This window comes from Carica papaya, chromosome 5 (assembly GCF_054855325.1).
Source record: "Carica papaya isolate Zhongbai chromosome 5, ASM5485532v1, whole genome shotgun sequence".
NCBI lineage: Eukaryota > Viridiplantae > Streptophyta > Magnoliopsida > Brassicales > Caricaceae > Carica > Carica papaya.
In genome coordinates, this window is record NC_142313.1 from 6468997 (window position 1) to 6493316 (window position 24320).

Below are 24320 nucleotides of genomic sequence, written 5' to 3' on the forward strand. Positions count from 1 at the left end.
CACTTTCATCTTCCCACGTTCTACCCAACATCCCTTATTATTTATTAAATTAAAAAAAGTATTATTTTTATATCAAGTAATTATATATTTTCCTATTTAACCTCATTGATCTTCCTTATATTTCGCTGATTAGTTTACTAATTAGTAATTCTTCCCGATTAAATTAATTAATATTGGCTATATTTTTATTCTAAATTTTATTCATAACTAATTAAGATGAATTTTTGCAAATTATTGGTTAATCAAGGACTAAAATGTAATTTCATTCTTTTTGTTAATGCAATATGACCTAAAAATATATCATACAAGTTACAATATCTTCCAATTAAATATTTAAACCCAATGCTTATACCATTTCTTTTTTCAAAGTCAACCAATGCGGACTGACTGAAATTTATATTTTTATTTTTATTTATATGTACATTTTTTTGACATTGACTGAAAACTTATTATATTCGACCGATCGAATATTATTTATGCTAGTCTTTGGTCACTACTAATGGAAATTTAGTAGTGACCAAATTTTTTTGTTATTAAAGAATGACCTTAATTAATAAGAAAATTAGAAATATTTTGTTAATTTCTTAATTAATAAAAAAAAAATTAAATGAATAATCTTAATTTCAAGAATTAAAAAAGAAAATGTTGTAATTGAAGTTTACTAGCACGTCGGTTATGCGGGGCCCACTTTCATATCTGCGAGGCACGTGCTCAATTAGATGGAGCCCACAGGAAGTTCCAGACTTGATATTTTCATCACCCAACAATTTTATATTATTATTATTTTTTTTTTCTAACGAAATAATTATTTATTGTGAAATTATTTGGGTGACACCAAACCCTAAAAATATTCCCAAGGTGGTATATTTGTACGTATGCAGAACGTGACAAGCCCAGGTCAATAATTTTTATAATTATTTAAATATAAAAAATTGAATGCAGCTCATTATCTCACTCGCACATTCACTTGAACCCGCGCACGCGCCTGCCTATTGGACCTCAAGTAACGAAACGCAGCGCTGCAGGCGTTTACTGTTGTGGCTGCTTGGTTTGCTAATTAAAAATGTCAGTTAATATCTTATTAATTAAACATAACGGCAACTTGGGTATCTGATGACGTAACTCTTAAGTTATCTTTCTATTATGTTTTATTAAATAAATTATATCGAGAATTGACTTTGACTCGTGTTAATAGTAATTAGGATTTAAATTAAGACCTGATAATTTTTTGTTTTAATTTTTTATACCTGTTAATTAAATAATGCATGATATGATCAGCGTGTGTTACTAAATAAGAGTTCAAATCTTAACTTGAGACATTAAAAATTGTAGAAACAATTTAAGAAATTTAAAAAATTATATTTTAATAAGTTTATATATTTATTAATTAAATAGTATATAAACATTAATATTTTAAATTCACAAAACTTTATAAGAAAATATATCTATAAATAATTTAATTAAATAGTAATTAGTAAATTAACACAAAATAATCACGAATATAAAATGGTGCTAAAGATACATATGGAGGCAAAGAAGCGGAAATAAACCACAGCCGTACACGTGTTTAGAAGGAAGAGCGAGTAACGACATAACAGAAACTCGCGAGTGGCAAAACTGAACAAGTTAATAAGTAAATAAAAAAAAAAGGTTCAAATTTGTATTATCATCGTCCCTGCAGAGAAAAATACGAACAGAAACAGGTTAGAAAAGAAGAGTGGACTCTCTCCATATTTGTATATACTTTCTTCTTCCTGTCAACGTTACCATTTTACTCGCTTTTGATTTTCGAAGGACTCCATCGCTCTCTTCCTCTTTATATCTTTCTCTGAATTTTTGAAGGAACTAAATTGGGTTTTAAATTCTCTGTTGATCTTCCGATTATAACCAAAGCTCTGTATCATTAACTTTTTCTCTCCAGCGACTCGGTTGAACCTGTCAAAAAAAGCTCAAACCCAGGTTAGTTCTTTACTTTTCTTTTCCTTTTTTTTTTTTTTCTAATAACGTTTTCCATTTATGGGTTGTTTCTTTGATGAGAATCTCTGTTGTTGGTTATAATATCTTTTACTGTTTATCTCTGTGACTGTGTGATGCTTTTTGAGCAACTGATTCTCTTAACCTTTTCGTGTTTGTTTGGGAATCGAGATTTTGTTTTTTGAGATTGAAAAAGGAGATTTTATCATATTTACGGCTTCTCTGATTCTGGGTTTCATGATCGGGCTAAAAGGTCGACTCTTTTTCCTTTTGCCAAGGTAGTCGACGTCTCAGGTCCAAATTTTTCTCCAGAAAAAACAGCTTCCCCAGAAGATCAGCTATGATAAAAACAAGTTAATTGGGATTTGATTAAGTATTTTTGTGGGGAATATTTATCCTCCTCCTGTGAATTTGGAAGTAGGAATACATGATTTTTGTTTGGTAGATTCTTGTAAATTTGTTTTGTATTTGATTGTTTCCCAAGAAAGTGAAAAAGTCTTATGTCTGAAAGATTCAGATATTCTAGTCGTCTCTTTTGTTTATTGAGAATTGGCAAAAAGAAATGTTGTTATTGATACTCTTTGGAATCTAAAAGCTGGAGGCATACTCTTTCTCTTTTTTTGTCTCTCTTTTGATTTTTCTTTTTAATCCATAAATTCCGGTGAGAAGGAAAAGTATCTTAGCTTTCTTATGCTTGGTACTTCCCTCTTTTTTCTTTTTCTTTTTTTTTATCCCCTTACTTGGTATTCAATTGAAGGCTTTATTCTACTTTTTGATCTTACAAAAAGAAAAAAAAAAATCAAAACATATGAATCTTTATGTTTGACTGCTGTGAAAACCGAAATCCATGGAAGGATGACACGTTTTATGGAATTTTAATTAAGTTATTACATAGAAAAAAGAAAAAAAAAATCCATTTAAGTTATGCATAGCATATGTATATTCAAAAGTTAGGATTTGAGATTTGATATCCTCTAGAAAAGTTTCCTTTGTTGGTACCATATCTATCCTGTGTTTGTTTCTGAATTCTTGAGAGAGCTTATCCAGTCGTGAAGAAATCAAAGTACTGTTCAAAACTCTGCTGAGATTCAACTTATATAAATGCTCAGAAAGAATTCTACTTAATTGAAATCCAGTACTTTAAGCATAAGATGGTTCTTCTTTTTTCTGGCTATGTTCATTTCTTAGGTTCTACTTAATTGTCTTGTCTCATTGTTGAATCATTTGTTCATTTCTTAGGTTCTTATTGTCCTCTCAGTTCCTGCAAGAAGCTATTTATCTTCCCTCCAGTTGTCCTGGGTTGATTCACTAACAAGTTCCATGAACAATCTCAAGCTTGGGGTTGAGGTTGTGAGTGCTCATGACCTTATGCCTAAAGATGGTCAGGGCTCGTGCAGTGCTTTCGTGGAGCTTCATTTTGATCATCAGAGATTCCGCACCACTACGAAAGACAAAGATCTCAATCCTGTTTGGAACGAAAGTTTTTACTTCAATGTATCCGATCCAAACAACTTATACAACCTTACTCTTGAAGCCTTTGTCTACAACCATAATAAAGCAACCAATACTAAATCCTGTCTTGGAAAGATTTGCTTGTCGGGAACATCGTTTGTACCACATTCTGATGCTGTTGTTTTACACTATCCGTTGGAGAAGAAATCCATTTTCTCTCGCGTGAAAGGAGAGCTTGGTCTGAAAGTGTTTGTTACTGATGATCCTTCCATAAAATCATCAAACCCACTTCCTGCAATGGAATCCCCAGTGCAGGTAGATTCTGGATCAAATCAGTCTCAAGTTCAGGAACAAATTTCCGAAGCTGTTTCAAATATATTCTCCCCTGGAAAGCATGAGAAAAGACGAACATTTCATCATCTTCCAAACACAAATAACTCACAACAGTCACAAAGTTATCCGACACCAGCAGCTCCACAGCCACAAGCAGTGAACCACCAGGTGAAAGAGCAGAAGTCTCAATTGCAGACTCCAGCATTTGTTCAAACATTCCCTGGACCATCATCGTATGTAGCTGATTATAGTCTTAAAGAAACAAGCCCTTTTCTTGGAGGGGGCCAAATTGTTGGAGGGAGAGTAATACGCAGGGATAGGCCAGCGAGTAGTACCTATGATCTTGTTGAACAGATGCCTTATCTTTTTGTACGCGTTGTAAAAGCCCGTGATCTTCCTTCGATGGATGTAACAGGGAGCCTTGATCCATATGTTGAAGTAAAACTTGGGAACTACAAAGGAGTTACGACGCACTATGAGAAGAAGCAAAATCCTGAATGGAATGAGGTGTTTGCCTTTGCTAGGGACAGGATCCAATCTTCTGTACTGGAAGTTTCTGTCAAAGATAAGGATCTGGTGAAAGATGATTTCGTTGGGATTGTGCGGTTTGATCTGAATGAGATTCCAAGTCGTGTTCCACCGGATAGTCCTTTGGCTCCAGAATGGTATCGACTGGAAGATAAGAAAGGGGAGAAAAAGAAAGGAGAAGTGATGCTTGCTGTCTGGCTTGGCACTCAAGCTGATGAAGCTTTTACTGATGCTTGGCATTCAGATGCTATTACTCCAACAGATGGTTCTAAAACTACATCCACTAATATTCGATCAAAAGTTTATCATTCTCCAAGATTGTGGTACGTTCGTGTTAATGTGGTTGAAGCACAAGACTTGATTATTGGTGACAAGAGTCGATTTCCAGAAGCATATGTGAAGGTTCAGATTGGCAATCAGATACAACAGACAAGGTTGGTTAATGCTCGAACTCATAACGTAGTATGGAATGAAGAGTTTATGTTTGTTGCTGCTGAACCCTTTGAAGATCATCTGATACTATCAATCGAAGATCGTGTAGGTCCCAACAAAGACGAGACTATTGGGAAAGTCTGCGTACCATTAGCTTCTGTTGAGAGGCGTGCTGATGATAGAATCACACGTAGCAGATGGTTCAATATTGAAAACTCCATTTCAGCTTCCATGGATGTGGATCAGGCCAAGAAAGACAAGTTTTCTAGCAGACTCCATCTCCGTGTCTGTCTTGATGGAGGTTACCATGTACTTGATGAATCAACTTACTACAGCAGTGATCTCCGGCCAACAGCCAAGCAACTCTGGAAGCCATCAATTGGCGTCTTGGAGCTTGGAATTCTAAAGGCTGATGGACTTCATCCAATGAAGACAAGAGATGGTAAAGGGACATCAGACACTTACTGTGTAGCCAAGTATGGTCATAAATGGGTCAGAACTCGCACAATTATTGACAATCTCAGTCCAAAATACAATGAGCAATACACATGGGAGGTATATGATCCAGCTACAGTTCTCACAGTGGGAGTTTTTGATAACTGCCAAATTGATGGTTCAAGTGGTAGTAAAGATATGAAAATTGGGAAGGTCCGGATCCGTCTCTCCACCTTAGAGACTGGGCGTGTTTATACACATTCCTACCCACTGCTCGTTCTTCACCCTTCTGGTGTCAAGAAGATGGGTGAACTACATTTGGCAATTAGATTTTCATATGCATCAATGACGAACTTAGTTTTTCTATATTCGCGTCCACTTTTGCCAAAAATGCACTATATTAGGCCACTGTCTGTGTTGCAGCAGGACATTCTGCGCCAACAGGCTGTTAACGTTGTTGCAGCTCGTCTTAGTAGAGCAGAACCTCCTCTTAGAAAGGAAGTTGTTGAGTACATGACTGATGCCCATTCTCATCTTTGGAGCATGAGGCGCAGCAAAGCAAACTTCTTTAGGCTGATGTCGGTCTTCTCAGGATTATTTTCTGTTGGAAAATGGTTTGGCGAAGTTTGCAGGTGGAGAAACCCGATCACAACAGGCCTAGTGCACATCCTCTTTGTGATGCTTGTGTGCTTCCCTGAACTGATTCTGCCTACTGTCTTCCTCTATATGTTTGCAATAGGAATTTGGAATTATCGATATCGCCCAAGATACCCTCCTTACATGAATACAAGAATCTCTTGTGCGGATACCTTGCACCCTGATGAGCTCGATGAGGAGTTTGATACATTTCCAACAACACGAAGCCCGGAATTAGTTCGAATGAGGTATGACAGGTTAAGGAGTGTGGCTGGGAGGATGCAAACTGTGGTGGGTGACATAGCTACTCAAGGAGAGCGTATTCAATCACTACTAAGCTGGAGGGATCCTCGTGCCACCGCTATCTTCATTACATTTTGTTTAATGGCTGCCATTGTACTGTATGTGACACCATTCCAGGTGCTTGCTCTTTCTGCTGGGTTATACTTCATGAGACATCCGAAGTTCCGTCAAAGAACACCTTCAGCACCACTTAATTTCTTCCGTAGGCTGCCAGCTTTGACAGACAGCATGCTGTGAATTTGTTTCCGTGATCTCGTGGGAAAGTAGAAGTTTCATCTGCCATATTCTAAAAGGTTCTGATTTTACTTGTCCATGTTTCTTCCGTAAAGCTTCATTGTTTTGCTGTACCTTCAGTCTGCTGTATCTTGGTCATGAATTTTAGTTTATTGCAAGACGTGTGCAAATATGAGCAAAACCAATTTATAGTAAAATTTGGATCTGTCTTAATACATGCTTTGGCCTTCCTTGCAAGGGGATCATAAGGAGAGATTGTGGAGGAAGTGGAGGTTGGAGTAAAAGCACTAAGCAGTAATCATAAATTTTCCAGGAGAAATTTTCATGGTCTTTCCCGCGTTAAAAATTTTCTAGGAGAAAGCACAAACTTTTGATATATATATATATATATATATATATGTATTAAGAGGGTAGTGGAGATTACTCGTACATCTATATATTACATGCATGTAATGTTAATAATTTTAACATTAGAACTTTAAAAGACCAGAACTTTTTACACCAGATAATCCATTAATGGCGCAGTTTTTTTCTTTTTTTTGGGTCCTAACTTCTAAAAGTTATTGCCCTTGCCACAGTTTGCAAGAGCCATCTTCAGAAATCCCGGGGTCACATTTCATTTTTCTTACAATCTGGATAAGCAGCAACTAAATACCATTCAATTATCCCCTGCAAAAATTTCCCTTTTAAACCAAGATAATAACCTTCCTTCTTAACAGAACAAGTGAGTGAGATTTACCCACTCATGGCTGCCAAAAAGAAGAACAAGGTACAACAGCTTAAAAGATTCAACTACATCCAACCGATGTTGTGTCAATCGAAATCATCAACTCTAAAAACACTGAACTAAATCGTTGTCAAGCTAAAAATATGAGTACAATCCCATCATTTGTCATGGGTAAATGAAGTGAGAAAGCCAAAATCAGATGGTCTCTACTCTGTCCTTGAAAATTAGTCTCCAGAAGCCTTGGTTACAGAAAGATATATACACCAACAGCGGAAATCATCCCCGCATTAAATCAATATCGACATGGGTGTTACACATATCCATTGGCCGAGAACCTGTCCACATACCACCAACAGAGGTGGGAATGAGATTTTGACTTGATTGGACACTGGCTGGAGTCACAGGGTTGTTGTCAACTGTCTGATGGTCTACATCTCTCATACCTTCTGAACCTTCACTTTTCTTGTTCTTCATCTTTGAGCCACCCCATAAAAAACTTCCCACTATTACCTGGTATAATTGATCATTTCATGAGGCTTGCAAGAAGTTTATGAATCTACAACAAAGCTTTACACCCATGTTTCAGGATTACCTTTACCCAAAGCAGATATATATTTACGAGCCAACTATATTTGCTAGTTTGTGTCTGCTTTTTCATATAAATGCCCATTGTAATAGTATAAAATGCATACAAGTAGGGCATGAAAACAGGATTAGCAGATAATTCACCAAAATTCCCAACAAGGATTACCTTTACCCAAAGCAGATATATATTTATGAGCCAACTATATTCGCTAGTTTGTGTCTGCTTTTTCATATATATGTCCATTGTAATAGTATAAAATGCATACAAGTAGGGCATGAAAACAGGATTAGCAGATAATTCGCCAAAATTCCCAACAGTTACCCCGGCTGTTTCCATAGTAACGTACCATTCATGGGTCCAGGACTAACAAGATTCACGTAGTAACCTAGATATTTAACTTATAATGATAGAAGAAGAGAAGAGTTAAAAAATCAGAACACTGTTATATGGAGGTCAAAGCATTAAGAAGTCACCTGAACAGGGCTTGCTGCAATAAGCACTCCTCCAACTCCTCCACCAATTACACGGCCATCAGGACTAGCAAGGGATACACTCAGACCACCTGTTCGATTTCGGGAGTCGCTGGTGACCAGGTAAGAGCCTGACAGACATAGTATCTCGAAACGACCCTGAAGATCAAAATATCTAATAAAATATGAGAAAGGTAGAAGTTTCCCCAGAGTTGGTAGATATGGGGGATGCATCACAATTAAAGAAACACCTCAATGGTTTTAAAGTGGTTGGTAGCATAATAAACATAAGCAAACATAATTTGTCACTTTAAAGCAAGTCTCCCAAGAAAGAGGATGAACCAGAAAAACACACACACCCCATATAGAAGGCTGACAAAGAACACAGCAAGTGTTTCAAGAATTTATATGAGGGCTATCAGAAACCGTCAGCAAGTTCAAAAAATTTTTGCTTTCTGAAGTATTATATCATCCAATCAAGAATAAGCCCTCTGTACACGTGTGTTTGGCAATGTACAACAACATTAAGAGAAAAACAAAAGTATTAAGGGTTCGTACCTCATACGTGACAGTGCCCCCAGAAGATGATGGCTGTCGAAGAGTGACAGTAGAAACAGCACCATTGGCAGACAATACGCATATTGCTCTTGGCCCTTGCTGTGAAAAAGCCATAATTTTTGTGGCAATGTCCTACATAGTAATAGCACTTTTAGAAAGAAAACAAATTTCTTTTCAGACCAGAGAACCTATCAAGGGGAATGCCACGACCCATGATATTATGGAACAAGAATTGAACTTCATATATAGAAAACAAACCAAGAGCAGGGAGACAATAAAAATCATTTATGAAAATATTCGGATGCTCCACTATTATGTAGATAAGCATTTAATCAAAGGACTAGAAAATAATTCAAGTCCATTAGAAGGTTCTATCCAAATTAAATGCGTATAAGGACCATTTTCTGCGAGTCAAACCTCATTGTTTTGTTTCTAGTTATATATCGCACTAGTCCTGTTTATATCGGTGTTATTGTTCCTTTTTTATGTAGATAAGCATAAAATCAAAGGGCCACAAGATAAACAAGCCTGCAAGAAGGTTCTATCCAAATTAAAAAGGAGCATGGATCAGTCACTGTAAGTGAAATATCATTACTTTTGTTTCTATTTATATGTTGCATCAGCCCTGCTATATCCATGTTATCATGTTTGCTTTCGCCATGCAGCAAATCTTGGCAGCTTTCATTAAATTAAGAAAAAAAGGAAGACGCCAAGGAAACAAACACATAGGAGACAAACGGCAGCTCTCTGCCAAACAAAACATATCTTTGATGCATGACCCTTCCACAAAACAGAACTACAATTTCATTGCATACTTGATTAATAGGATAGATAACAAAACAAAGACTAATAAGAAAGAAAATAGCATACTTCTCCTGTTGCAATGGTAATGATATGTGGAGTAAAACCCATCCCAGCAGAACCAGAGAGCCATTCACCTAGCAAAACAGTTGAATTCAAAACATCATTCACCCAGCAGAAACTAGAATGGAAGCAAACAAACAGATAAAAGATAAATGGCCAACAACTTCAATCCGTTACAAAACCTCAAACAGGTTTTAATTAATTCGTAACTGTGCTTATCACAGGGTCTAGAAAATCCAGATAAGAAAATTTGTGAAACCTCAAACCACTAGCTTATGGAACAAGAGAATTTTTTAAAATAATTATAAAACAAGAGAATAAATACACCAAAAGATAGAAAAAAACAATTTTGAACTCATTAGGAATTGGATTAGATCATCTGCTTGGATATCTACTTCAGTGTCATGTATCATAAAACTAGTTCTGGTCTAATTATTATACCAAAAACATAAAATTTTTCTCCTAGTATCAGCAATAAATTAAAGGTTTTATGCTGTCAAAGAAGTGCCACATACAAATGCTCTGTCCTCTTTCTTTTCAGACATGCTCACCCTTCACTGGTGAAAACCAAAATCTAACCATCAATTTTCTCATTAATTTAAAGCTCCAGTTAGATACATTTCAAATATTTCTGGACTAAAAGCACATCCAATTACCAAATATTCTTTTTAGGTTTGCTGGTTAACAATATAAATATTAAAAAAGAGTCCAATTCTGATAGCAAATATTAAATTGTTAAATTTCCTCAAGCTATTAGCATACTGCAGACAGACATATTCTGGATTACCCAAAAAATTCTTATGAGCTATCTTAGCTATCCAACAGAAACTGGAAAAATGATGATTTGCCAGCACCAAGGGGCCTTGCTCATCACAATAGTTATCTTTTGTTGCAACTCAATCTTTTAACACATCCAATCAGGAGGCAAAAAGGGAACGAATATTGCCCAAGAAATCTTACCAAGCGAAGCTAATTGCTGCTTCTTTCCAGTACCCAATGGCCTGCCTCTGCCACGCTTCTGCGATGGGGTTATGGTACCAGGATGAGTAGATGTCGAGGGAGACAATGCCAACGAAACAGTCCCATCAGGTCCATATTTCCGGGGCCTTCCCCTTTTCCTTTTCACAGGCTCTCCGAGTGGCATCCCCGGAGGTGCACCCATATTGACACCATGAGGCAACATTGTGGATGGAGGTTCTACTGGTAAAGTTGACCCCATACTAGTCCCTCCCATATTAGATTGAAACTGTACATTTTGGCTAGATAAAGGATGAATGCCAGGAGATCCATGTAATGCAGACTGTGAACCAGACCCAGACCCAGTTATCCCTCTCTGCATATAGTAAGAAGCCGACCCAGGTAAAGACATTGCATCTCTACGATCCATGCATTTACTTTGAATAACCTGGACTTAGAATCTCTCTTCCAATCAACCTTAGACCTAATTTTTTTCAATTTGCCAGAAAAATACAGATCCTTCCTATTTCCTCTAAACTTCAAAGGTCAATGTAACTTCACAAAGGGTATGAACCCAGAGCAGACCGGATTTTCTACAAGTTGTTGAAAATTCTGGTATCACCATTAAACAAACAGTGGAAAAGCATTAGATTCGTTTCATCATCTAAAACCAAAGCAAAAAGATGTGCTTCAGTTCAAACTTAACAAAAGAAGAACAGAGGCAACAAAAATTATTAACACTTGCACATCTCTCTAGGAGAAGAAAAGGAGAGAGAAAAAAACCAAAACCCTAGATCCAAAGCAACTTAAAACTAGTAAAGCAGAAGACTAAAGAGATAAGAAGAAGATAGAAAAGGAGATTTTTATGAAAAGCAAAACTGAAGAATCTAAAGCGGTAAACCCAAGAAAAAAAAAAAAAAAGAAAGAGTGAAAAGCAGTTTAAAATCTCGAAAGCAAAGAACTTAAAAGAAAAGACAAAAACGCAAGCTAATTTTACAGCTTACCAAACTGCAAAAAACAAGGAAAAAAAAGAAAGAAAGCTTCATATTGAAGATAATGAACAGTTTCACTGTAAAACAGGTCCACACTCTCACCAACCCATTATATACCTTTAACAGCAAGCATCTTCCCAACCCTAACACCCACAAAAAGATCACCAACAGAAATCAAACCAAAATAAGGAAAAAAACACAGAGTCGAAGCCAATGCCATTAGATAAACAAAAAAAAAAAAAACCAGTTGAAGAACAACACAAGGAAACCTGAAGAGTAAAAGGTAAAAGAAACCAGAAGAATTAACAAGTTGAAAAGTTCTAGAAAGGAGAGAAACAGAGAGAGACAAGACTCACATTGGGTAAGCAAAGATTAAACCTGGAACAGTTTTTTTTTTTTTTTTTTGGAAGAGAATTCAGGAATGACCTAGTGCAGATGGGTAAGCTTTCTTTTTTTTTTTTTTCTTTTTTTTTTTCCTTCTTCTTGTTTTATGCACAGAAGTTCTTATCGCAACGCATTTTTCTAGGGTACAGCTTTCTTCAGCTCATGAAAAAGCTGCTTATCTTTCTCCCTTTCTTTTCTTCTCTGTGCGTGTGAAGGAGGGTGAGAGTGAGTGGTTTACTGGGTTCCACCAAAAAAAAAAAAAAAAATTTGAGGAGAAGCAAACAAAATATCGGAACAGAAAAAAGCGCTTATTCTTGGATAATGCTCGGCTATTGTATTTTTATTTTTATTTTTTTTTAATTTTCAGTTTAAATTTTTAGATATCAAAAACAAATTAAATACGTCTCAGTCTGTCGTCTATCAGAGTGTGGACAGTCAATGCTGATCCAAACGAGCAGCTTCCGACGCGTCGAGCACACGCACTCGGCTCCTCAATCATGTTGATACCCAAAAAAAAAAAAAAAAAAAAAAAAAAGGAAATTCAAAAGTTGGGATTTGGTTCAACCTGAAAACACAGAGTAAATTTGTAATTTCTGATTTTTTATTTTATTTTTTTTAATAAATGGGTATGTTAGTTTCATTTATTAAGTTCAATTAATGATATTTATATTTTTAAAAATATTTTAAATACGTGCTACTTCGAATATAACATTGACGAGTTAAGATGACATCAACCTTAAAATTACTATAAACTATAAACTCAAAACAGGTTTTAAAGCAAGTCGCGTTAATTCAAACGGCAATGAGAGTGAAAATTTATGTGATTGGTAAAGAGGCTGAAAATATCTAATAAGAGATGATAACATCACCTCACCCCCACCGCCACCCAAAAGTTAGGGGACCCCCCTCCCCCTTCCCCCAAATAAACAGTGGCACCAACAGGACCATCCATCAATTCAAATCCAAGCTCCCCCCACTAACTCATTTACTCCAAAATTTCCCAACTGACATTGAGTGAGATTCTCATAAATTGACCCTTTTCTTTTTTTTTTAAATAAAATATCATCCACTATATATATAGATTTTCATAATCTATTGTTTCTTTCTATTAGATTTTGCAACAAGTATTAAATTAAACGTTATACAATTAGAGGATGACATAGATTCTCTTTAAAATTAACGTACGTGATTGTGTTCCTCTAAAATATAATCATAATTTTTAAACAACAAGTTATAAAATTTAGTGTCGACAGAACCTAAGAATTTATATACATATTTTTTTGTTTTATGAATAATCAAAATTTCATATAACACGAGAAACTATTTTTCATACGGAATTGATTATTACACAAAACCAGGCCAAAAAGAAAACCCAAATCGTTAAAAAGTTGGAAAATAGAAATTTCATTTTGGGTATTGGGTAAATTGCAGATTCATTGAAAGCTATCTGTATATACATAAATTATGTATGTATGCATGCATGTACATACGTATAATGAATCTTATATCTGTTTGTTGCATATGGGTCAATGTTGACTTTCGTCGGGTGGGGTGGGGATCGTCATCTCATTACTGTAATGCCACAAAGAATGTTGGAAAAAAACTATGTTGGTTTTCACGTATATAATAATATAAAATACAAGTTTTTATAATATTTTTTTTTTTTAAAAAAAAAAAAAAAGTATAAATAATTTAAACAACAATTTATTTTGATTGGGTCGGAGCAAACATATTTGTATATATATATGTGTGCGTGTGTGTGTGTAAAATAATGAGAATAAGTTATTGGGATTATAAAATTAAATTAATTAGCCATGCAGGGATTAGGAAACAACAGAATTAAACATTTGTTTTTATTTATTTATTTTGTTGAAAAGACCTTTACAAATTATTAGAGTGTTAAAAAAGTATTATTTTTGATTCCTTGGACCACTTTTTGGTGAATAATAAAAATTAAAAAATAAAAAACGAACTTGTTACTGCTTTTTGTTTGAATGTTCAAAAGGAGACAAAGTAACTTGAAAATTTAGAGGAGAATGAAAAAGATTCGAAATATTAAATTTCTTTACAGATTTGAATCTTCACAGTCGACAAACCTTCCAAGACGAGAGAGGGAGACGGTAATGAATGCATAAATAAATAAATAAAAAGTACATAGTTGCAGCGATGTAGACTTCACCTGAACCGATCCCCGACACACGTCACCACCAGCCAGCCAGCCAGCCATCCATTTTTTTTTTTTATTTTCTTCTAATTTCTTTTAACAGCTTACTTAATACATAAATTATTACAATTTTTATACACAAATTCAACAATTCTTCTTCAAACAAGGAAAAATTATCAAGTCGAGAAGCAGAAAACCAACCTCAAAAATCGAACACCACCTTAACTGCTTTCTTCTTCCATATTAAACGCTCTCAATTCTTCAAACTTCAAATTGAAAATCAGACAGGTCAGGCGAACATGGCTCGTGCCAACCAAGCATGAAAAAGCTGAATTCGCCCACTAAAAATGGTGCACGCCGGTCCCTAAAGGAATTACCTGTCTATTTTAAAAGAGTGCTGTGTCCGAAAATGTCCAGACAATCAATAGTCTCGTGCCCATACTTGCCCGAAAAATAAAGGAGCCTAATGGTTTCATACTGCTTGACAGCTTGCTATAGAGATAATCTTCAACAAATAACAAGCTACAAGTCTAAAAGCGGTCAATTCTTTTCCCACTTCCGCAGAAGGAAATTTCCTTCCGGTAGGGTCTCCTTCGACAAAAGTTACGTGATTGGATTATCATACAGCTCATTGATATTATAACATTGCCTGAAATTCTGATATCGGTATCTGAGTGCGGGTCAGATAATTGAATAAGAATTGAATTAAACAGAAGACCCATGATATTTCTTCCATCCATCCAAGTAGTAAATCTGCAGAAACCTCAATGATTTCAGCTGGTTCAACTCATCCAACCTAGTTGACAGCACTCGGAGCCAACACAGTTATTTTCATTAAGGATGAAATCAGAAACGATATGAGATGGTAAAAACTGGCTGCGACACTAGTGAGATAAGTAAGTAAAATTGTGACCCTATCCCGGTATACAATGCAATCATCACAACTGCATGATGTTTTCAATTTAAGACATCATGCAGTTATGATGATTGAACTGTGTATGGTCTTGAGTTGCCATTTACTTCCCCGTCTCGGTACTGTCACAATCTGTTTTTACGATCACAACTGCATGATGTCAAACCTAAAAATTGAAGGCTAAAACATAAGCTTTGTCTTTGTAATCAAAATTGGCTTAGGATGGCAAAACTACTTTTTGCACTTAAATTACAAGGTAAGAAAAATTAACAGGAATGCAGAGTTTTTTTGCCAGAAGTTAGAAAGTTCTACAGAAATTTGAGCACAAAGATCATTTGTCCAGCTCCATGGCCTGGGCAACTTTAGCTTTCGTCACTGCCGTCAACTTGGTCTTCACTTTCCTCTTGCCTACTTGAAACCCACCAGCACCTTTCTTTTTCTTCCCACTACCATCAACCTAAACACATAGCACATCCCTAGTAAGATCAACACACCACATTGGAAGTATTTACAAAACATGCACAAAAACAAAATAACCCGTTACACTAGAAAAAAAAATAATCAAATATGCAACCTATTACCTAATAACTTATAAAGTTGAACCTATCCAATGAAACACAGGGCATTTTTTGTAACGAAAAGATTACGAGAATTCAGTTCACTTGTAATAAATGAAGTAATGAATTCCTCTAACAATGAATTCTCACATTCGAAAAATGATTCATAATCTTCCAAATTGTTTTAAACCTCTAAATTTTTTAGATATAAAATTGAAATACACTCAATGTTTTAATCAATTCCACTCTTATCTTAAATTATTTTGAGCTAAATTTCTAAATTGTATAACAAAAGGAATTTGCTTCATTCATGAGCAAACATTTTGTAGATCACACATTTGACATTGCATCTTCCTTACATAGCATGAACAGGAACCTTCTGGAACCTTTATGCTTATTAATCATAACACTGGATAAAAATGTTTTACAGGAGTAACTGTTAATACAGATAACAAAATATATTTTTAGCTATTTTTTGTAAATTCACTACACTCGGGAGATAGATAAATATAGAGTTAACAGCATGCAATAAGTTATATAACTTATTCTCAACCAATGACTCTAGCATTATGAAATCAATACTCTACCCATTAAGAAGGTGAATATGACAAGAACACGAGCACAAAATTCAGGAAAAATTAACAAGAAACCAAGTGTAGAAATCTATGATTGCAAACATCAGCTGAAATTTTTATCATTATTTAATATCAATCATAATAGTCTGCCTATACAATGATATTAGTAATCTGCATATAGACTAGCACTCAAATTCTCTACGGTTTCTAGATACCCTATCATGTCAAGAATATTAACTCCGATGAAAATGAATAGGATCATGTTAGTAAATAAGAAACAATAAATCTTTGCTAACAGTAAGCTGATTCTTAATAGTTCCTAAAAAATAAGCTAAACACCTCCATATCAGATAAAAGATTTACAATTACATGCAAATCTTTTGATATTGAAAAATTTGCAATTTACAACTTACAATTCTACATCAGTAGGACTTTTATCATGTTAAAGACCAACAAAAGCATGCGGCACATATTACATCTCATGGATTATAGATTCAATATTACTTATAACTAATACCAACAAAATAGACTAAAGAAATATGATGTTGAATCACAAAGTATCCAACTACACTCACAGAATTAAAGATAGTAACAGAATTGATTAAAATAAGAAAATTATGATCTAGTTTTACATATCATGATATTTTACTGATTTAGAACATAAAAATTAAAAACATTTCTAAACTTCATTATCAAAATTTAGAATGCACTAACTCGATTGTATATGTTATTCCATTGTCTTGAATAATTCTAGATTAAAAAAACAAGATTGAGCTCGCAAATGAATTTCATAATTTCATGGAATTAACTTGTTCAAAACAGCGTAAAAACAAGATGATAAATAAGCTTAGCCGAGCTTTGCAAATTATGCATGCAAAATCATACAAGCTCCAATATCTTCTGGTCTTCAGTGTTCTCACCAAGCCCACGTATGAGCTTGAGTTATTTCATTTTTCACAGGCGAAAAATACGGACAAGGAAGGAATGGTAATCAGCGAATACAGGGAGCTTTCAGAAGAAGAAGAAACTTACTTTCATCTTATTCTTCTTAGCTTCAAGCTTCTTGACCTTCTTTTCTTTCTCTTCTTTCTCTCCTATTAACAAATCGAATATATAACAATAATCTTAGACCAATAAACTACCAAGGATCTCATGAACGCGATCAATCGCAATATATAGAAAGAGAGAGTATCGTACTTCGTAGATCAAATTCGTACTGTCTCTTTCTACGAGCTAAGCTGTTCTTCTTGGACATAACTCTTTTGGTTCGATGGCCTAAAATCGACTCTTGTTTACCCCTGTAAAACAGAGTTTTCTCCTCTGGCTATGGAGAGCTGTGGCACCGCTTGAACCGTTAAAAACCCTAACCCTAACGATAATAGAAGCGACCACATTGTTAATACAGCGTCGTTTATACCACGGTTTGTTGATAGAAAAAGGTCAGCCCAGAAAGAGCCCATCAAGCATGAGGCCCAATATCACCGCCGTAAAAAGCGCGCAAAGCGTGATCATTAGCTAAACAAAACGACATCGTTTAAAGAGGAAAAAAGTCGGAATTCAAAATGATTACGGCAGGAAGAAGAGTTAATAATGAAAGAAAGAAACATCTTCCTCATCTTCATCCCTGTGTCGTGGTCGACAGTTTACTTTTTGGCCGTTGGGACTTTTCCACTCTATCTCTCTGTTGTGTTCTCTGTATAAAGACTACTTCCAGTTCCATCCATATCCATCCAAAATCACCAGCGGTGCTAATTATTTTCGCTTTTAGTTTAATTTAAAAAAAAAAAAATCAAAACTTTATTTATTTATATATTTTTTTAAAAATTTCTGCTTCATTATTATGCCAACCAAATTGTTCAATAAAATACTCGTTTAAAATAGTAACCAGATACTATGAAGGGGGTGCTTTGATTAAAAACTCTTGGACATGTCGGTAATTATTGGACTTTTCTTTTCTTTTCTCACCAAAAAAGAAACTAACTAAATACATGTAGTATCCTGGGCTGATCTGATTGTTCTGGTCAGTCAGTATTTTCTCATACTTGACATACTTTCGTGTTCGTTTCAGAAGATTCTTACTACCCTTTTCTTGTAAGTTTTTAGTAATCACGTTTGGAGGAAAAAAGAAATATTTTTAGTTTTTACTGTGTATATTTATATTCGTGGAGTTGAGAAAGTGAAGATATGGTTGTTTGGGATCTATAAACTTCGATTTGATTGTCTGAGGCGAGAATGTGGATCTTGTAGAGGTCGGTTTGATCGAGACGAGGGTATATATATTTGATTGGCTCAAGGCATAAAAAATTTAAGTGGAAAGCTGAGACCTCGATTAGGGCTTTTTTTTTTTTTGGAGTTGCTCCACTTTCTGTGAAAAAGGAGGTGAGTTTAGCTCTGATCTTGCTGGGTTTTTGGTTTTGGAATCTGGGTTTGGGTGTGTTCTTCTGGGTTTGGCATCAGTGAGACCAGAGTTGACTGGGTAAAAGGGAAGCTCACTTTATAAGGTATATTTATCTTTCTGCGGAAATCTAGTAGACTCTTTTTTACTTACTCTTACTTTGCTTTCCTTCTTTTCTTTCTTTCCTTCTTTTCCAGTCTAGTTGCAGTTGATGGTTAGAATGGAGTTGTGATTTAGGAAAGAAAATATGCTAATAGAGGTGACGTGGAATATTTGGAAGCATTTTATTTCTGATTTGTATTTTGGTTTTATCGTTAATGAAGGATTTCCGTTTGATCTGATGGAAGATTTTAATTTGATGTCTTAGTTTAATATAACTGTCTTACATCTTTCTAAGCTTTATAATTTTTAGAAACTTTTGCTTAATAAAAGAGGATTCATGAATTTTTGAGCTTAACCATCACACTGAGACAGAATAAGACCTAACATTAAGGGATGCGGGTGTTGCAATATCTGCTTAGTATTTGAAAAGCTGAATGAATTCATGCAATTAATATTGTTTCGTCGCGGATAGGTCCTCAGTGTTTAAGTTTTAAGTACGATGGGGTGCAGCTGCTCTAGGATCACGTCTTGTTGCTGGAATTCACAGTTCAAGGCTGCTGTGCTTGAAGCTCCTGATGTTGGTGGGTAGAATTGGCTGGAGTGCACTTATTTTTTTTTTTTTACCAGAATGAGGAGAATGTCACCAATGATGTTTATTTATTTGAGTCCTTGTTATCTGTGTTGCAGAGAATGACGAGAACAGTGAGGTCAGCGATGTCCCTGCATTCCGTGAGTACACACTAGAGCAGCTTAAAAATGCAACATCTGGTTTTGCAGTGGAGAATATTGTGTCTGAGCATGGAGAAAAGGCTCCAAATGTTGTCTATAAAGGAAAGCTGGAGAATCAAAGGAGGATTGCTATTAAGCGCTTTAACAGAATGGCATGGCCTGATGCGCGCCAATTTCTGGTAGACAGCCATTATCACTATACCAATTTTACATCCTTCAAGCTTACAGATTTCTCTCTCTCTCTCTCTCTCCTTCCTCATCCATCTTTAATTTTGTAGTTGATATTAACAGTATAAATGCAAAAATAGATTCTAGTATTTCATTATTGAACTCCTCAAATACTATCATCTTGTGCATCTACTAGGAAGAAGCAAGAGCAGTTGGTCAACTACGCAATAATAGATTAGCAAATCTCCTTGGTTGTTGCTGTGAAGGTGATGAGAGGTTACTTGTAGCAGAATATATGCCCAATGAGACTCTTGCTAAACATCTTTTCCATTGTAAGGCTCATCCCTGTGAATGTCTTACGTTAACTATTTTTGGACATCTGAAACTACGTCCTGTTGTGGGCTCTGGGTGTGTTTCATTATCGTCTTGTTAACTTGATATTAGGCCTTAACTTGAGAAAAACATACCGAGAGCATTTTCATTTGGAAACGGTTTAATCTATAAACACATCAGCTTCTTACATTTTTTCCCCATTTTTATTGTATTGTATACCTTTCTCATGTACATTTGAATTCGTAGGAATTATTTAATGTGCCATGATAATCCATGTTGACAAGACTCACGTTGAGTAATTGTCTGTGATCTACTCTGGGCCTGGTTGCAGGACTGAAATTATTGGCTCCTGATAATTTCCAGCTATCTGTGGTTCCTTCTAAGGCCACAATATGGAAATTGTGTTTTATAGCTTCACTTATAATTTCTTCATGGTCTAAACTTTAAGTGCCTTTTTAGCTCTACTAATTAGTAGTTCAACTTACTGTACTGTGGAAATTCTTCAAATTTAACCAGGGGAGACACAGCCTATGAAATGGGCAATGCGATTGAGGGTTGTCTTACATCTTGCACAAGCTCTAGAGTACTGCACAAGCAAAGGGCGTGCCCTTTATCACGACCTTAATGCTTACAGAGTCTTATTTGATGAGGTAGATAATTTGCCAGTTGTCCCTGACATTATTTGTTAGAGTCTATGGTTTTTCTTTATTTATTTTATTAGGCTTTTCCAGGATGGCAATCCAAGACTCTCAACATTTGGCCTGATGAAGAACAGTAGGGATGGAAAAAGTTATAGTACGAATCTGGCATTTACTCCTCCAGAGTATTTAAGAACTGGTACATATTTCCCTTCCCATAACAATATATGCTCACTTTAGCTGATAACATTTTCTCTATATGTTATGTATTTTGACCCTAGTGGTGATTTTCCTTCTTGCAATTGTATATTTTTTTTCTCTTTTCAAGTTTAAAGGCCCATTAATGTAGCCTCCCAAAGTTAATTTGATTTCAGAAAAAAAACTGTTAGTTGCCAGACTTAAACATGATTTATTGGGATATGAGTGGGCTTATTTCATCTTAGTATCCATAGCTCATCTGTCCTCTCATCTGTGAAAAGGATTGCATGTGGGCAATATTGAAACCATTGTTTCCAGTGGCATCAGTCTCTGGCCCTTTTTGTAACTTTTGTTGTTGTTGGAACTTTCTGGTATGGTTTAGCAACTACAACTATTCTCTTGCTGTTTATCAATGGGATTAGGGATTTTTTGTTGATTTTCTTTGTACCCTTGCATGTTTTTCAATATGAAAATTATATTAGAAGAAATGATAGAATGAAATATATTTTGTGGGTTTCGATTGCAGCAGCATTAACTGTGAAAATTGTGATATATCATTTTAATTTTCTGCTAGCCTGCCCTGTGGATACTTGTTTAGTTATGCATGGCATTTGTGGTTGTCTGAAGTTTTTATTCAGTGCAAAACTCTTAATCATTTCATCTATAAAGTATACTTTTCATCTTTTGATCTGCTTACTCTGCCTGCTGCATTACAATAATTTTCATAACTGTTTGTTAACAGATATGATGCATTTGAGACTTGTATGCAATGTTCAATTATCTTTTCTCTTTGTGTTAGTGTTTGCATGATATAAATCTTCATCAAGATTGAGTTTTCAGAATCATTACTACTGGGAAGTTCATCAAAGTAATAAGTCTTCTGTTTGTTCTACAGGGAGAGTAACTCCAGAAAGTGTTATATATAGCTTTGGCACTCTTCTGCTCGATCTTCTCAGTGGAAAGCATATTCCCCCCAGCCACGTAAGAATGCATTTTTGAGGAAGAGACTACTGTTGTATTAGATCTTGTTATCTGATCCTACCACTACCTGGGATAAATATCCTTGCCGTGATCTACAACATGCATATGTTTCACATTTCTTTTGGGGATTATGTAAATAAGTTTTCTATGGATTGATTTAATACTTACATGATTTTTACCAGGCCCTTGACCTCATAAGGGACAGAAATCTCCAGATGCTAACTGATTCCTGCTTGGAAGGGCAATTTTCTGATGATGATGGCACTGAGTTGGTACGGTTGGCTTCTCGATGTCTGCAATATGAACCTCGAGAGCGTCCAAATCCAAAGTCATTGGTGGCTGCTTTGACACCTCTTCAAAAGGAAACTGAGGCAAGAGTCTTTTATGCTTTTCTAAGTAGTAAGAAGATATTGAACCGTCACTTTCACTTGGCTTGATAACTTTCATCAGAATGCTTCCAGACTCTGTTATTCCATTAGCTAGTTTTGATTCCTAGAATTTTGGTTATTTCCATAAGGGAATTCCATATAAACAATCAACAATTTCCTTGCTGGTGCTTATGAAAATCCCAAGTATTTGATGGTTTGGATTTTGAGTTAATTGACCTGTATGTTCATAATGCATGGACCATTTGGAGTAACATTTTGCAGCATTCTCTTTCATGCCATGTGCTCATCCATATTCGTTTCCTCATGCTCAAGTTCCAGTATTTGTTGTTTATGACTTCATTTTAATGTAGGTTCCTTCGCATTTGTTGATGGGTATTCCTCATATTGATTCATTCTCGCCTCTGTCCCCCCTCGGTGAGGCTTGCTCTAGAAGGGACTTAACTGCAATACATGAGATCTTAGAGAATATTGGCTACAAAGATGATGAAGGAGTGACAAACGAGGTGCGTTAATAGATAACTTCTTAAGGTCATGGCCTGTATGCAATGTGTTTTTTAAGTAGTTCCTTTGGACAAGTGAGTATATTCACATTGAATGTAGGTCTGAAAATTTACTGGTTCTTTGTAATGTTTTTTCCCCATAATTGTGTTCCCCAAGTATTGTTGTTTCTAAGACATTTTTCCCTGCTTATGGTTTATTGCAGCTTTCCTTCCAAATGTGGACTGACCAAATGCAAGAAACATTGAACTCAAAGAAAAAGGGTGATGCTGCTTTCCGGCAAAAAGACTTCAGCGAAGCAATTGAGTGTTACAGTCAGGTTAAGTTCTTCACTTAACATGTTCAATAGATTTTAAAGAGCTTAAGGGGCATAGGTTCTGAGCTGATACTTCCAATTCATTGTTAACAATTCATGTTTGCTAGTACAAAGCAACTGCCCATTTACTATCCTGTCAAACTTAAATATGATTGCCTAAGTCTTGATTTAAAAGATTACTCACGGATCTGACACCTGAATATTTCAAAATATCATTGTCCTGATTCAGGTTTTGTTTAGGATAGGTTCAAATTTGAAAATTGACAGACAAGACTGGTAGTTTATTGTTCTCAACTCTTTTACAAGTTTTGAATAACTCAAAGTTAGATTGTGATAAACATGCTTTATTGTTAATGTTTCCCTTAGGTCCTCCTTTAAATGGTTTTTCAATGTTATAACTTGAATGCACAATGCTAACAGTTCCTTGTTTAACCGACAGTTCATTGATGTTGGAACCATGGTTTCTCCAACTGTATTTGCACGGCGTAGTTTGTGTTATCTCATGAGCGACATGCCTCAGGAAGCGCTAAATGATGCAATGCAAGCCCAAGTCATTTCTCCCGTGTGGCACATTGCTTCTTATCTCCAGTCTGCCGCCCTCACTGCATTGGGAATGGAGACTGAAGCTCAAATGGCACTTAAGGAGGCTTCAACTCTTGAAGCTAAGAGAAGTGCAAGTTCTGGGCAGAAGTAAAAGACAATGTGGGGATTCGTGAAGTCTTATTTTACGTCCAATCCGAGCTGTCCCTTTTATGAAAGATGGCAGCATGGCACTAATATGATTGTTAAATTTTCAATCAGCCAATGGACGGAGAATCTACATTCAACATCAATACGTGACAATACAAAGAAATTGCTTTCTTCAGTGAAAACTGACTTGTGTCATATGAGGAGTTTGGGATTTTCTAGCCCGTGTTTTTTCTATAGGCATGTGAGGAGTTCTTTCGTTCCTGGTGTGGTTTGATCAGTTGTGCACCAAAAAACTTACTCCCAGATTCATTGAAAGTGGAAGAAACCATTTCTTTTCTTAATTCCCCCAAACCCGCCAAAAGATAAAAGAGGGTGGTATTGGAGGTGAAAATTGTTCTTAAGCGAGCTATTTCTGTATAGATTCTGTGAGCTATGGTGTCTTACTGCTCCTTGTTTTGTTGGTTTTGGACATTGAGTTCTCAACATAGGAATTCTATACCCCTGAAACCCTTTCCGCCGTTGTTGTTTCAATTTCTAAAGCTTGATGATGGTACTGTCATCTGAAAGTGAGAAAATTGAAAGTCCAAATGCTCTCTTCCTAGAAAATAGAACTTCAGACTTCATTAACTAAAACTAATACCCTGGACTTAACCTGGCTCCAGTTCCCTGGTGTATTTCTGGTCTGTTCTTAAGGTAGCATAAATAAGATGAAGATCTAAATAAAAATAATATTTTAGCCTTCATTAAATTTTATATTTAACTTAAATTGTATGTGTTCGTAATTCTCTATTTGACCAGTAGAAAATTAA

General features: G+C 35.5%; 4 protein-coding genes across 12 annotated transcripts; 2 read left to right on the plus strand and 2 right to left on the minus strand.

Annotated features, from left to right (window-relative positions):
• Window positions 1-1677: 1677 nt before the first annotated feature.
• Window positions 1678-12412, plus strand: LOC110819432 (FT-interacting protein 3-like). Of its 5 annotated transcripts, none has more exons than XR_015819048.1 (4): window positions 1678-1959; window positions 3214-6386; window positions 9160-9244; window positions 12275-12412. XR_015819048.1 is itself a non-coding variant. In XM_022048613.2 (2 exons), exon 2 carries the CDS (start codon window positions 3295-3297, stop codon window positions 6328-6330), a length of 3036 nt encoding a protein of 1011 aa, XP_021904305.2. In that variant the 5' UTR covers window positions 1678-1959; window positions 3214-3294; the 3' UTR covers window positions 6331-6524. The 5 variants fall into 5 exon arrangements, 1 of the variants encoding a protein (XP_021904305.2); XR_015819047.1 differs by having other exon boundaries at window positions 12290-12412; XR_015819046.1 differs by lacking the exon at window positions 12275-12412 and having other exon boundaries at window positions 9160-11417.
• LOC110819433 (AT hook motif DNA-binding family protein) lies at window positions 6990-10919 on the minus strand. 2 transcript variants are annotated; one of them, XM_088219780.1, is made up of 5 exons: window positions 10493-10919; window positions 9539-9606; window positions 8669-8800; window positions 8114-8269; window positions 6990-7564 (listed from the first exon to the last, which is right to left on the minus strand). In XM_088219780.1, the coding sequence occupies exons 1-5, from the start codon at window positions 10917-10919 to the stop codon at window positions 7331-7333; spliced, it is 1017 nt and encodes a 338-aa protein (XP_088075906.1). In that variant the 3' UTR covers window positions 6990-7330. The 2 variants fall into 2 exon arrangements, with proteins under 2 accessions (XP_088075906.1, XP_088075907.1); XM_088219781.1 differs by having other exon boundaries at window positions 7425-7610.
• A 2430-nt stretch (window positions 12413-14842) lies between the features above and the next one.
• LOC110819607 (uncharacterized) lies at window positions 14843-17472 on the minus strand. Its single transcript, XM_022048863.2, has 3 exons — window positions 17272-17472; window positions 17107-17168; window positions 14843-15399 (listed from the first exon to the last, which is right to left on the minus strand). The coding sequence occupies exons 1-3, from the start codon at window positions 17327-17329 to the stop codon at window positions 15274-15276; spliced, it is 246 nt and encodes an 81-aa protein (XP_021904555.1). The 5' UTR covers window positions 17330-17472; the 3' UTR covers window positions 14843-15273.
• Window positions 17473-17704: 232 nt separating this feature from the next.
• Window positions 17705-24018, plus strand: LOC110819606 (serine/threonine-protein kinase BSK3). 4 transcript variants are annotated; one of them, XM_022048859.2, is made up of 12 exons: window positions 17705-18575; window positions 18667-18728; window positions 19044-19152; window positions 19259-19479; window positions 19665-19800; window positions 20318-20451; window positions 20533-20638; window positions 21533-21618; window positions 21801-21989; window positions 22358-22510; window positions 22711-22824; window positions 23261-24018. In XM_022048859.2, exons 3-12 carry the CDS (start codon window positions 19071-19073, stop codon window positions 23513-23515), a joined length of 1476 nt encoding a protein of 491 aa, XP_021904551.2. In that variant the 5' UTR covers window positions 17705-18575; window positions 18667-18728; window positions 19044-19070; the 3' UTR covers window positions 23516-24018. The 4 variants fall into 4 exon arrangements, with proteins under 4 accessions (XP_021904551.2, XP_021904552.2, XP_021904553.2 ...); XM_022048860.2 differs by having other exon boundaries at window positions 19052-19152; XM_022048861.2 differs by lacking the exon at window positions 18667-18728 and having other exon boundaries at window positions 19052-19152.
• Window positions 24019-24320: the final 302 nt, after the last annotated feature.